Genomic DNA, 14,903 nt, shown 5'->3' on the forward strand with positions numbered 1-14,903 from the left:
AGTACACCAGAGTCAGAGCATGGACTGGTGTCGTGCTAAACATCATGCAATATATTTGCATGGGACGAATGGGATGAATTATGATCAAGGGTGTTGGACTGTAAGACAAGTGACAGAGGATTGAACAGAAAGACGTTGACAGAATATCAACCCCCTTGCTTCACAGGAGAGAGATGCAGTGCTATTCAGGCAGACAGGGATGAAGAGGATATAAGAACATTAATATAAAGAGAATGTGTAAAGTCAGAGGAGGACAACAGAGATACTATACACCATACAGACCAAAAGAGACATTGTGATCACACACATATCTTTGACGGTGAAGATGGCCAGCACACTTTATAGTCATGCACTTAAGAGTGATATACACACGTGATTACACACATGTTCAAGACTTAAGGATTAAAATCAATTTAATCCCACATCTTCAGTGGTATTAGTTGCATTGCATATTAATATCAATGTGTCATAAGGGTCCAAATGGCTCTTTTCAGCAATAATCACCATAATTGCCATTTTGAAAACCTTTGTCAACTAGGCCTACAGGTGCATGTAAAAACGACAAAATATTCTTTGAGTAATCAAAGAGTATTTTATGAAATGGAAAATCTACTTGTCTTTGAAACACTATACAACATGGTAGCATCTTTTTTTCACAGCATCCCGCTCTAAAAGCCTTGTCATGAAAGGTTCCAGGAAAGTATTCCAAAACACTAGATTTGCAAACAAGTGCACAAGAGTGATCATGCACAGACACATAGTGGATACACCCAAAGGAACAACGGCATGGTCAAACCAGACTCCAGCGGCCCTGTTACCTGCAGAACTTGGCCCTGCATCGCATCATTAGAGGAACAGAAAAGCTGTCAGTGCAGTAGTGTTTCCCACCAACACCCCCTTCCCTTCCCTTCCCTCCCCAGCTGTCTATTTCCATCCCTATCCCACTCACTCAGCCTGCCTTCCTTCCCCTATCAGCGACTCTGACCCTGTGGGCCGTGAGGATATTGCAATTTACAATTTGGGCATTTAGCAGACGCTCTTAATCCAGAGTGATTTACAGTAAGCAAGGAAAACATCAAATGCATAGAAATAGTAATCTAGGATCATACAGTAGGTAAACCAAGACAGTCTAAACAGTATAAGGATATAATATAAAAAAATCTATAATCTGTACATTGAAACTATACACACTATAGGATGCCAGGTCTACAAATGAACCTGGCATCTGTCTACATAACATGCTATCTAAATTACATTTAACCTTTACATTATTCTGCAAGGTCGTCAAGGCTAGGGCAAGTGCTACGGGCTAAGGTGAAATCTGAAGAGGTGAGTCTTCAGATTACGGAGGATTGGGAGTGAGTCTATTGCAAGTGGGCCCCCAAACAATTGTCAAAACACAAAGATTTAATGATAATATAACAGTACAATTCTAAAGAAATGATGTAGAAACAAGTGTTGTGATATTAAAATTAAACATGCTCTGAAAATGAACGCGGCCGGGCCCACACATCTGATCACTTAACAACACGGCAGCCGATAGTTAAGTGGTCAGATGGGTGGGCCGCAAACGCTGATGGAATTTTCAAGTGGGCCCTGCCTCCAGAAAAGGTTGCCGAGAACCTCTGTCCTACATCATGCACGATGGTCCATCATGGACAAGCAATCATCCATGTGCCAGGCAGCATGGGTAATGTTAATAAGATATTACTCATATAATATATATCGTTGCTGTCGGGCAGAAACCTCTTATCTCCATATTTTAAGTTTGTGTGTTTTTTCGTAAATTAACGCCCTACTTGATCATATCAAAAATAGCAGATCGACAAGCTCAAAGCGCGTCGCTTCGCGTCGCGTTTTGAGCTTGTCGATCTGTTATTTTTCATACTTTTGAATTTGAATCCTGGAAAGTAACTGTTTTGGTCTTATAAGGTTTCCACCTGACATATGACGTAGACGATATATGATTAATTCTAACAATGCCAGATACATGAACATGTTAATATTTAAAATAGTTTTTTAAATGTATTTATTAAATTATTATATACGTGATATTATTTATTATATTCACAATAAATTATATTATTTATTATAGTCATAATATCATTTATTCATAATAAATAATACAAAATTGTATGTGACAAATGAAACTCAAACCTACGTCTGGGTGCAGGCAGTGACTCATCGACTTCACCCTTGAATCCTGAGAGGAAGAAGAACATATTTTCGTTACTATATATTTCTGGAATATAAAACGTTGTACCACCTGGGGATATAAAGTCCATACTGGATTGAGTACAGCCTCTGAGAAACATGCATGTGTAAACTACTGTATATTGTGTAAATGTATGTATGTAGGTAGGCCATATGTGCTTGTCTGATTCCTACTCAAAGAGTAACAATACTGTAAGACATCATCCTTAATGAGTGTCACATGATTGTGTTTTAAAGAAGTAGTTCACCCAAAAAAATGACTTATCAATTACACACCCCATGAAGCATTGAATTCATGGAGATTTTTCAGTTTTTGTCACATTCCTGAGACAATAATTTGGTGACCGCCGAAGTCTACTACCAATTGAGTCTCCTAGTACTGACCAGTCACCCAGTCATCAAATTATTGACTCAGGAATGCGACAAAAACAAAAAAAAACTTCAAGGCTTCATGGGGTGTGTAATTGATAGAAAATAAGCATTTTTTTGGGTGAACTACTCCTTTAAACACAGTTAACCCTTTTGGGACAGTCTAATAAGGGTGTGGCCTCTGTATGTGTGCAGTTTGTGAAAATAGCCACACGAATCACAATGCAATGTTCAGGGGTGAGCATTACACAGACAACTACTTGTACAGTGACTATAATAAGTATATAAGTGCTTCACAAGAACAAACAAATCCTGTTTAGTGAAAACAGGCCACACGCCACATGAACCTATAGAGATGCATAACACCCATATCTACAAGTGTTTCCCCGACCCCTTGGTGCAATGAGAGTACAGTACAGTACACAATCAAATCTGGAAATTTAATAGTGAATTTGTCTGTGTAGTGATGATGATAGTAGACAATATGAAAATTACACGTCACAATTATTGTGGCAAAAAGTATTGCGATTAACGATAGTATTGCGATAGTCAACATATGCTTAAAACTTAAAATGCCACTGTTGTTAATCACTTGAACCCCCAGCATCCCTATTCTGGGGGGAACGTTCGCCAAAATAGCCAAAAAAAAAAAAAAAGCCGCTTAACAAAAGCTAATTCATCCTAGTGTATGACGGAGGACAATTTCCCGATGAATTAAAATCTCTGCGATACGATTATTGTGAGTGTTTTTTTTATCACGACAAACGATAATAACGATTATCGTCCCATCCCAAGATGATAGACTTATCAAAACATACTCTTGACGACGACGGAGGCATATGCGTCCAGCTCTCCCTCTGCGTTCATGGCGGAGACGCGATACTGTGCCGTGTCATCAAAATCACATCTGAAAGAAGAGAGCCTGATGTTAGCAATGTCCCATGGGCTCACGTGGCCATGGCACCACAACCCTCTCAAACATGTAAATAATATATCAACGATGTGAGCCCCCTACTGTAAAGAGTCTCATAACCTCATGCCAAGGATACTTTGGGTATAAATAGATTGATGATGACATACGTATCAGATACTGTCCCAACTCAATATGAAAGTTACTGGTGTTTGCAAGCCACAGTGAAACCAGCAGTGGAACGCTTCTAAAACTTTTCCGTACCAAGGACCCCCAAATTGATATGAATTTGGCTGCGGAGCCCCTTCTGAAAAGGTTTTGTGCCAGGGACCCCCAGAAGAGAAGATGATTTGTGTTAAAAATTATCACTTTTAAAAAATAAAATAAAAAAAGTGGTTAAAATGTTTGACGCTATATTAACTAATTTGGCTGGGGACCCCCTGGTACTGTTGTCATGGATGTAGACTGAGCACCCGGATCAAATAGAGCATCTGGATCATATCAATCTTACAGGACCTAACTTGCATAATCTAACACACTATTACACACTATCTAACACGCTTAAATCAATATAATATTTTTTGTGGTTATATCTTGTGTACAGTTATTGATTTTAGGGTCATTTCAGGGTGATTCAAGACCCCACTGTAGGGTTTATTTAAGCATACCAAGCAAACAAAGAATTCCATAGTTCCCATTTAAAAAAACATACTAAAGACAAAACAAACCTCCCTCACTATATATTTAAAACATTATAGTGTTATCGCTTCCTTCCTTCTTGAGGCACTTGAGTACTGACTCTTTATTGACACGGTCAAAAAATAAACCATGAGATGAGCCCATATTTCTAGACTATTTTTAGATGACCATGTTGTTATCAATGGCAAGCTCAGAAATGACTTGAGTCTTCTTGTCAAACTCATAACTCATGGTGGGCCTCTGGAATGTCTTTCTTTGTTTGACAGATCATAAAGAGTCAAGGACAGACGCATATTGGTCTTAAACACCAATTACCCTCTCACCCAAAATACAAATGCTAATTATTATAACTATGACAAAGATCATGAGACATGACATGTCTCATGATGAGCAGAGCCACCTGCCAATTCTCTGAGCTCCAAGGTTTCAAAGGTTTCCTCCTCAGAGTAAGATTGTATTACAAAACAAAAGCTGTTAAGATGATCCAGTAAGACTATGTTGAATGACAGATGATGACAGTGGCTCGCTGGTAAGGAGTTGCAACAATAACAGTAAATGCCAACGGCCATGGACTGGGGTTTAATTTTCAGAAATATAAAAGTGATGCCATATGAAATAATACTATACTGTCCACTTATGTATAAACAGTGCTGTAAAGTAACTACGTACATTTACTCAAGTACTGTACATTTTGAGGTATTTTTACTTTACTGGAGTGTTTCCAATTTTCAGTACTTTTACTTCTAAACTTTAGTTACTATTTAGGCTACTTTGTAGATTTTGATTAGTATTACAAAACATACATTAACCACTTCAGCCCTATATACATTTCGGCCATTTGAATATAGCCGATCTACAAGCTCACAATGCGTCGCAATAAGACCCGTTGTGAGCTTGTAGATCTGTCATTTTCAATTTGAAAAAGAGTACTTTTTTGGTACTTTAAGTACATTTTGATGGATGACTCAAGTACGTTTTGAATTCCGGACTTTTACTTTAAGTTACTTAAGTATTTCACATTGCAGTATTGATACTTTTACTGAAGTAAGAGTAAGAGTACTTTTTCCACCACAGTGTAATAATGACGATTGGGCAAGTCATAAACTTTTAGTTTATTTTTCTGCCTACCTGTTAATCTCCAGTGAGTGCACATTGTAGCTGCTCTCCAGTTTGTACTTGCCCGGGTAGGCGAGGGGGTCAATTGTCACATTGTTTTTGTACCTTGTTGTGGGAAGCAGAACAGGGGGATGGAGGGGTGGGGGGTGGGGGTTGGTTAGAGACAGACCAGATAGGAGCAGAAAGTACTTTCAAAATATTATATTAAACAAAGACAGAGATTAAACATGATTAATGTCAGGAAGAATAAATATAGAAAAGATATATTGTCAAAATGTATTGCCAAATGAAGAATGACAGAGTGTGTGTGTGTGTGTGTGTGTGTGTGTGTGTGTGTGTGTGTGTGTGTGTGTGTGTGTGTGTGTGTGTGTGTGTGTGTGTGTGTGTGTGTGTGTGTGTGTGTGTGTGTGTGTGCGTGTGTGTGCGCGCGCGTGCGTGTGAGAGACTTACCAGACCACCCGTGGGTCAGGCCAACCAGAGACGGTGCAGTGCAGCCGTACACACTGCTTCTCCCACACAGTGTGGGAGCGTGGCTTAATCACAAACTCCGGGGGGTGCATCAGGCTATCCTTGTTCATGCGCTTGAAGTGCGCCTCTTGGTCATGGATCTAGGGATGTTGCAATCAGTCAGCATTATATGAAAATTTCAATATTTATTTACCCACAAAGTGTAAGCAAAAACATTAAAAACGTATCCCCCGATGACAAATAATTCACAATGCAAGACCAAAGCAAAGTATTTTTTATTCATGCAAACTACATGCGCCTTCTGCATGTGTGTGTGCGCGTGGGGCATGTGGCACGGTAAGGCCACATGTACTGTATGTAGCCTATTTCTGAATGCTGATTACCGCTATGTCCTATAAATAGCTAGGAAGCTAACTAGCGAAGTTGTGCATTCAGTAGCCTAACCCGCAACCACCCTCGATTCATAATGTGACAACACCGTCCACGTGGACACTGCCTCCCTGTGTCTCCAGAAACAGGATAGCTTGATGAATGTTTCACCCAAGGCTATTTTCCAGAGTGGGGACAGGTTAAATACAGTGTAAAGGGGTCAGTGTGGCTTTTATGATCCTTAATGAATGGGTAAGGTGGTATTTGGTGACATAATCACCAAGGGACATAAATAAACTCCTTGGAGAAGAAGTGAGTGGCAACTTGCCATCTAGGCCTACTTATTAACCACTGTTGGAAAGACCTCACGCCCATAGCTGAATTACACCTCTCCATTAAGTAACATAAGTCTGTTGAGACACTACTGCTTTGCTGTGATATGTAACTAGTAAACAGACCAATATATGATGTCATAAAGAGGAATAATCTAATTTATGATGTCATCAAAGTTTATTTTCTTGCCACAGTTCATACCTTTTTCGCAGTAAGAAAATTGGAATGCGTCTATAACGTACATCAGTGGTTCTCAACCTTTTCAGGCCGTGCGTGAAATAATCAATTGATATTTGAACTGGGGAGTAGGGACCCTCAAAATAATCATATTTGAACTGGGGACCGCCCAACCTGACAAGCACTTGGAATTGTAGGAGTTGAGGCATTACCCTCATAAATATTGTGAAAATAGCTGATCTACAAGCGTTGCGAGGCGTTAAGAGCTTGCAGATCATTTGAGATATTAAAAAGGTCTTAAAAGGCCTTAAATTGGCACTTAACTGTCATCTGGGGACCCCCCCAAAATCATGGGTGTCCCGACCCACAGGTTAAGAACCACTGAGTACATAGTTGACCCTGATGTCACAAAGGCGAATACCTTCATCCGTGTTGTAAAAATAGAACACACTACTCATCATGTCAAACACTCATCCATGATGTCACTGAATAGAATGCCTTCCCGTCTACCATCTCCAAAAGGCCAGGAATCCACCACTAACCCTTTTGCTCAGAGAGATGCGCTGGGCTGACTCGCGCATGGCCAGCTTCCTGGAGGTTTGCTCTGACATTTCCGTCTCCAGCCCACTGCTGAACAGATTTCTTTGGGCCATGTATGAAGAAGACTCCTTTAACCTCGCCTCCTCTGTATTGGACAATCCCGTGGCAAACTCTTGACTATAGGAGTTAACAATAAGAGCCGGTATAGGGAGTAGTAAGGTAAAGCATTAAAGGTTACAGAACTTCTATTTTTTGGACGTCTCATGTTCACATGGTTAAGAACAGTGGTGGATAGTAAGTACATGTACTCAAGTATTGTACAATAAGTACAATTTCGAGGATTTTTTACTTTACTGGAGTATTTTCACTGCACAAATCTTTTCATTTACAGTTACTTCTACTCACATCACATCTCAGAGGCAAATATTGTACTTTTTAATCCACTACAATCTACGTGTCACTTTGCGATGCGTTGTGAGCTTGTAGACACTTGTGAAATGGGACATTCTGCACAATGAGTACTTTAATTTTAAAATTTGAATACCAGACTTTTACTTGTAACTGAGTATTTCTGCATTGCAGTATTGATACTTTCACTTAAGTATGACATTTGAGTACTTTTTCCACCACTGGTTAAGAATTTACCTGCCCCTGAAGATAGGCACAACATAGCCGATGATCTGGTTCGATCTGTCCACAGCCAAATAAGTTGGCTTGGACCTCTTGGGCAGAGGGCTCACTCTGCTGTCCTCCAGCCCAGAGTATGAAGACGCTCTAAGTCTGAAGATATGCAGTACAACATACTGTCAGCCAGCTGGTACAGTAGCCCAACAAAAAAACAATGACACCAAGGATATGGGGATGAAGCCATGGGTCAGGGGTAGATGAGATGTATTAATGTTCAGTGGGATGGTCAATGGTTTAATTTGGATGACATGCTCTTTTATACATGTCTAAAGTAATGACCTCTTCAAAACAAACAATACCTCATCATCGCTACGAGTAAAACTGAAAGCTATAATAGGCATCAGAAGGGAACTGAATCTGCTCAAATAAACCAGGTCTACAAATCAACATCGGACGAGACACACAGTCAAAGAGCCACAAGCGTCACAGTACAGATCACATTTAGAACCATTCTAAATGAACACTATTCGAATAAAATAAATCAAATAGCAGGAGGTGTATAATACAGACCATGTGAATAATGTCTCACAGTCCCTGAGATGACAGTCCTCTCTCATATAGGCTTAAACAACATAAACAAAATAAGACGATAATATCCATTTGAAGACTAATGCCTGATGTATACTTGGTTGCACTCGGGTATCGATGCAAAGTGTTGTGTCAGCTTATAGATCGGCTATTAAGTATAAATCAGGCTTCGTATTGTGCACATTTTACCGTGAGCCTGTTAGCTCTCCACAGATCTGTCCACTATAGCATTCCGGCTAGACTCTGTAATGGAAGGTCAATACTCTCATCTTGTTTCTCTGGAATCAATACGTCTGTTTCTATAAAGCCTATAGGAGTAGTGGCCTCGGTGGCAACAGTGGAAAATAATAGCTTGGTAACAAGAATGGAACAGAACAGAATGTGTCTTAGTGACTGTCTCTCTTCGCTGACCTTTGAAGGCCTCTCTGGGACTGGGAATGCCCATTGCCATTATGAAGAGGACCTCAATTCCACCGTGGAAACGTGGTAAAGATGGATGATGGATGAATGGTAATGTGTGTGTTCTTAAAAAGGATGCATCCCTCTCAACACATCTGTGTTTGGTTTGGCACATATACTGTTACCTTCAGCACCACATATGTTGACAACAGTTGGCGTGTTGATATACATTGCCTTTAGTATATTGAGTGATGACATCCTCTTGTTCTCTATCTCTATACTCTGTTACACACTCTCAGTTAGTAAAACCTACTGCAGGCTTCTGATAGGCACTTTGGAACAACCAGGAAATGCCTTTATCAGCCTTATCAATCAATCAGCCTTTATAAAATGTTCTGATGGGCATGAAGTTAAAATTATTATCAACGCATTCTCACTCCCAGGACGGCAAACGGGTGACTTTTTGGGGCGGACGTCCCAAGAAGTCAAACGTTTGACTGGAAAGGGGGGCTGAAACGGCACATGTTGACTAAGGGAGATATGAGTTACGAATCTGTCCCTATTGAGACATTAACTCGAATGGCTGAAGCGGACTTCACAACACTCGGCGAAGCGACTTGCTCGGCAGAGCGACTCGCTCGGCAATGTCTCTCATGGCTCAAGTCCGCTTTAGACGGTGCGCCTTCGTCTTTTTAAGACCCTTTTACTGTACGTCTTGGGTTTGAGAATGGCACTGAAGTGAGAGTGTGTCGTCTTTATATATATTTTTGCTTTATTGTGTTTTTTTTTGTGTTGTGTTTTAATGATCTCCACCAGTCCGGAACAGTGTGGTGTTTCTAACAAGAAACAAACACTATTATGAACGCAACAACCAATCATCCCCAAATCGGAATCGTGTGTGTTGAGGGGCTTCTAATAGCCATATATAGTCCAAAAGAGCTTCACAAACGTGAACAGTTCCATCCGTGGTGTGTTCTGTGTTACGCTATAGTAGTATACAGTCCAAGATTATTATTTTTAAAATCGTATACCCACTACCAACCATTTCATTCGGTGACCACGAGCGAGCGTATATACGCGTGCATGTCGTGCGTGTGGGAGGGAATAATATGGTATACCCTCCAACAAAAGCTGGAACACCCCACTGAGTTGCACCATCTGTTGTACAAACTCTGCTGATAGCAAAATCTGTCAGCATTGCCCCAGGACTGACACAGCCCTGGATAGGCAATTAGGCAGCCAGGCCTGGCGGAGATCTGTGCTCCGAGGAACACACTCTTTTTATTGTCAAATAATTTGCTCATTCTTCACATGCCAGGGAATCTAACATTCCAAAAACTAGACTATGACTGTAGATAATGCAAATGTAATATGAGAGCACAGCAGTTTGTATCATGGCTGTGGCTGCCATTTACTACAGCTCCCTTGACATCAGTATAATAAGAGTGAACATGTTGCTCAGATCTAAAGCCCGGTATAGGTGGCTTGTCTTTTAGAATGAGGCCGTTCAATACAGAGATTCCATACAGAAAAGATATTGCACAAATCTGAAATGTCTCGCAGCCCAGATAAACAGGGAAACATTGTCAAATATTTGTCACACAAAATACAAACTAGGCCCATTGGAAACCATCATCAAATTCACTACTTTTCCAGAATAAAGAATTCAGATCAGCAATAACTGAGTGGCTGTGAGGGGGCTTGGACATGCACTGAGAAGTCTTTGAGCTTGATTAACTGAAATGTAACATCACACCATCATTGAAAACAGCATACTACACACATAATCCATTACAATCAAATAAGGATTCAGCGAGGACCAAACAAACTTTAGACTATCAAAAGTGATTAACAATAATAATATACAATTAAAGCAGCACTATGTAACTTTCCTCCTCTACCCCGGATTTGAACCTGGTTTCCAGCACAAGTAATGACATTTTTACCATTGAGCTAATAGAGCCGGCCTGCTTGCTCGGGGGATAAATTGAATCCTGACCATCAGGTCAAAATTCGTGTCGGATCCTGTGTCTAGGTGAGACATGACCTTTGACACAATCTAAATGTCTCAATAGAAGAGCAGGGAGAGGCAAAATACAACCGCCCCAATCGTGTAAGTTATATTGTATTAACATACTCTACCATACAGATTGGACTAAATTAAATTTTATTCATTAAAAAAAAGTTACATAGTGAGGCTTTAACTGTGGAGGACAGCTATCTAATTAGCTTATGACCAGTTACCAGGTACACTCTCTTAATGAAAGCTTCCACAGCACGTCACTGACGGAGCAGAGAAAGTGTAACACGACTCCTCATATATACCATCAACACCTAACACACTGGCCACTATGCTATTTCAGTCTATGTCCATGGCATTATACAGCAAATTCCTTGACAGCATATTTAATATCCATAAAGCCAAGGAATCAAAACTGGACCCACAATCATCAAATATTGCAACAGGTCTGGTTTTATATTTTGTTAGATGTGGGTAGAGTTGTGTTAAAGCCAAGGAAGGTAGAATAAATAAGTAAAGTGCATCAGCATATACTGTATCAACACAAGCAGGGCGTCGCATCATGATGCATCTGCATGCTGAGGAAGGAGATGCATGGATCATGCAGGATTCATGACTATATTAAAAGGAATTAAAAGACAGACTCTAGTGATGGAGAATAGGCTACTCAGCAGGTACTGTAGGTGGGCTATGCAGATGGGTCAGAGAGAATGGATGGATGGTTGGTTAAGGCCTGCTAAATGACGGCAGGGCAGGTAAAGTGATTCCAAAGCAGTGAAGGGGGGTGGGGGGGGGGTAATCCAGCATGGGGTGATGGAAGGAGTGTAAACTTGTCAAAGCCTGGTGGTTCAGACTGGCGAAGGGGGGGTGTAGTAGGTGATGGGGTTAAGGGGGCAGCAGGGATTTCCACTGACAAAGGGATGGACTGATGGAGGGGTGAGCTACTACAGTCCTAAAGGACATCACCACCTTCCTCCTCCGCCTTACCCCCTGCTGGCGAAGCCGGAGCTGCTGCGTGCAGCGTAGTTGCTGCTGGCGGATTGGTAGTGGCTAAGGGTCGACGCCGTCTCCCTGCTGCGGTAATCACGGTCATAGTGGCGATGCTGCTTCTGGTAGAACGGTATAGATCCCGACATCCTGGACAGACAATGCTTCTCCTGGCTGGCACGAGCCCTGAGTGGCCAAGTCTCTTCCTGTTTAAGTGTCTGTTCTCTGTGCTTTAAGCTACTGTTCAAAAGCAGTTGGATTGAATGTTAGCATTATGCTGAATGTTGGATAGAATGACAGGCCTATAACAGTGAGCCAGCCATGAGTAAAACGATCTGTCATGGACACTGAATGATCTCATTTGACCGGTCAGGACACAAGGCTGTGTACTGTAGCTACAGTACATGGGGGCCCTAGATTCTAATTAGATTGTTCTTTTCTTAGTTTCAACATGGGCAATAAGCCAAAGGTTGTTCTTTTTAGTTAATGAGATAGAAGATTTGTAGTGAAATATTAGTGAATCAAGTTTAGCCTATACAATTTCCATTTAATGTACTCCATATATTTCAGCTAAGAAATATAGTTCCAAGTCCTGACATAAGGAAGCCACATTTTCTGGCATGACATGACACATAAGATTCAGGCAATCAGGCAGCTTATCAACAACATGCATGTCCAGACAGAAATAATGCAACAATAAATCTACAGTCACTCTCACATTGTCCCTGCAGGAACAGTTAAGACCACTTACCCTGGCCAAAAAGCCACAAACTCCAAAACTTCAAAGGAAAAGAGGGTCCAACTCCACACTTGATATCCCGGTTAAGCAACAGGTAGGTGCGCTAGCAGAGGACAGGGCTGCAGGCTACACACAACAAAAATAATGTTGGCACTGACCGGAATGTCACAGCAGCAGTCGCGTCCTTTTATGGTGAGGGTGCAGATAAATATAGCTCGGAGTCGGAGAAGTGCAACAGACCTGGCCAGTGGGCCTCAAGCATGGACACATTGAGGCCTCAAGCTCCTTTTAGTGTACTTCATTGTACGACTATGTCACATGCGTAGCTTTTTCAGTTGAAAATCTGTTATTTTGGGGCAAATGCTGCCAAATGGAGACTTCTTTTCAACATGTATTCATAGTTTCAGGGATGGGCTGTGTGAGAACAGGAGTTATATAGCTATAACTACAGAAACATATATCAGAGGGCCTATCCACTCAAGTCAGTGTGACAACACTAGCCTACTCCTTTGATTTCCCTAATGCCAAATGGGCACCATATTTCAAAAGTTATACTTTATTTAAATAACATGATTTCATAAATTCTATTTAGGTTAAAGCATGCTCGAAAAGCTTTTAGCATTTGTCAAATAAAACATGCTAATTACAAAAAAAAAAGAGAACAAACTTTGAGTGCCACTGCCTGTCACCTTAAGTAAAGTCAAATTATATTATACCCCAAAATCACAATTCATGTCCCATATGCTGCACTTAAAAACAAAACAACAATATAAGTAACAAAAACTAAAACCAAAGGAGTGCAATGTACAGTACAGATACACACACATGCATAATAAGTGACAAAAACTACGGTAAAAACAAATGAGTGCAATGTACACGCGTGATGCTCTGTAATTAGACAACAATTAAAATAAATGGAAATTGTGCCTCTCTCGCGCGCATGCACGCGCACACACACGCACACGCACACACACACACACACACACACACACACACACACACACACACACACACACACACACACACACTGTAATAATGTAGTACATGCTGGATGTTTCCCATATTAAGCTCTTTAGAGGTGAAGATCCTTGTTATCCTATTGTTGAATATACAATACCTCTAAAGGTTGTCTTGGCAGTTTATATTCTCAGCTGTGACTGTTGCTAACTTTAGCCATGCTATTGTTACTTCACATACATCAAATGCCTGTTAGGAGTCTCGAGACCCCACCCCACCCCCACTCTCTCTTTCTCTGTATGTATGGCAGACAGTGCAGATGGGTGATTGAGACAGTTGAAGAGGCATCTTTAGATAGTCTCTTCTCATCACGGAAAATAGCAAATCACTCAGCGATGTCACTCTAGCCAAGAATGGCTTTGCTATATGCTGATGAGTGAAAGAGATATTTATATTTATAATAATTAGAACAGCATTCATGGCCATTTAGCAGATACTGTGTAGGCTACACGTCATCAAATCAAATATGTCATAATATGATATGCTCCATATTATGCAAGCAAACCCTAATACAACAGTTGATTTACTGGGGTCATTACATGCTACTATCCTGTTGAATTATTTCCCCTTATTTTACTTCATCATGGAGCAAAACAACAAATGGCACATTGGGTGAATTAAAAGGATATTTCACATAAAATAAATTGGGTCATTTTATCGTCTACTCTGGCTTTTGTGAGCCCCGTAGACAGTTTTTATGTTGCTTGATTCAGTATTTAGATATTTGATATTCATTTTATCAGACACGCACCCTTCCTATACAAACCCATTGTAACTTCAAACTCCATTTTTAACATGTTAGATTAATCAAAAACACCGTCCTCGGTTCTGGTGACTCACCCTGCCCTCCTAATACGTGAGGGGGCCGTGTTTTTTTGATTACTTTTTTCATTTATTTTATTAATTGAGTAGATGACAAAATGACCAATTTTATTTAAAAAGTGAAATATCCCTTTAAGTACAGTAGTATATTTCAGGTCAGAATGTCCAGACTTTAATGCCCTGTCCAACACCTACTACAGACTGACTGTAGCCCAAAGGATCATCGAGCGTGACGGAACATCAAACTTCATTAAGCTGCCTGTCTTTCAGTAGCTTAGAGTGAGAATATCCTGAGCTTTACTCTAACTACCAGAGTAGAATACTCAGAGCACCAGTTAGATAATAAAACAGCTCAGCTGTCAATCAGAGTTCATATTATAAAGAATATTTTCCTTTAAACTACACATGAAATCCTGCTACTTTAACTCTGATAATGTACAAATTGACTTGAGTGTATAAATGATAAGATAAGATAAAATAAGATAAGGTACACTTCTTAGTCATCAGCA

General features: G+C 40.4%; 1 protein-coding gene across 12 annotated transcripts in view; it reads right to left on the reverse strand.

The window, feature by feature from the left end:
• The window catches only part of LOC311039264 (myomesin-1-like), a 47,224-nt gene extending 34,516 nt beyond the window's left edge, over positions 1–12,708 (reverse strand). For 5 of the 12 annotated variants that reach the window (XM_084049009.1, XM_084049003.1, XM_084049013.1 and 2 more), the window contains exons 1-9: positions 12,568–12,708; positions 11,817–12,056; positions 7,841–7,975; positions 7,198–7,372; positions 5,759–5,916; positions 5,321–5,413; positions 3,402–3,490; positions 2,162–2,203; positions 819–833 (exon numbers count right to left, since the gene is read on the reverse strand). In XM_084049009.1, the coding sequence (XP_083905135.1) occupies positions 819–833; positions 2,162–2,203; positions 3,402–3,490; positions 5,321–5,413; positions 5,759–5,916; positions 7,198–7,372; positions 7,841–7,975; positions 11,817–11,965 (856 nt within the window). In that variant the 5' untranslated portion in view covers positions 11,966–12,056; positions 12,568–12,708. The remainder of the gene's footprint in view (positions 1–818; positions 834–2,161; positions 2,204–3,401; positions 3,491–5,320; positions 5,414–5,758; positions 5,917–7,197; positions 7,373–7,840; positions 7,976–11,816; positions 12,057–12,567) is intronic. The other 7 variants (XM_084049006.1, XM_084049008.1, XM_084049014.1 and 4 more) reach the window with 4 other exon arrangements.
• Positions 12,709–14,903: the final 2,195 nt, after the last annotated feature.

Source organism: Gymnoscopelus microlampas (genome assembly GCF_963454915.1).
Source record: "Gymnoscopelus microlampas genome assembly, chromosome: 22".
NCBI lineage: Eukaryota > Metazoa > Chordata > Actinopteri > Myctophiformes > Myctophidae > Gymnoscopelus > Gymnoscopelus microlampas.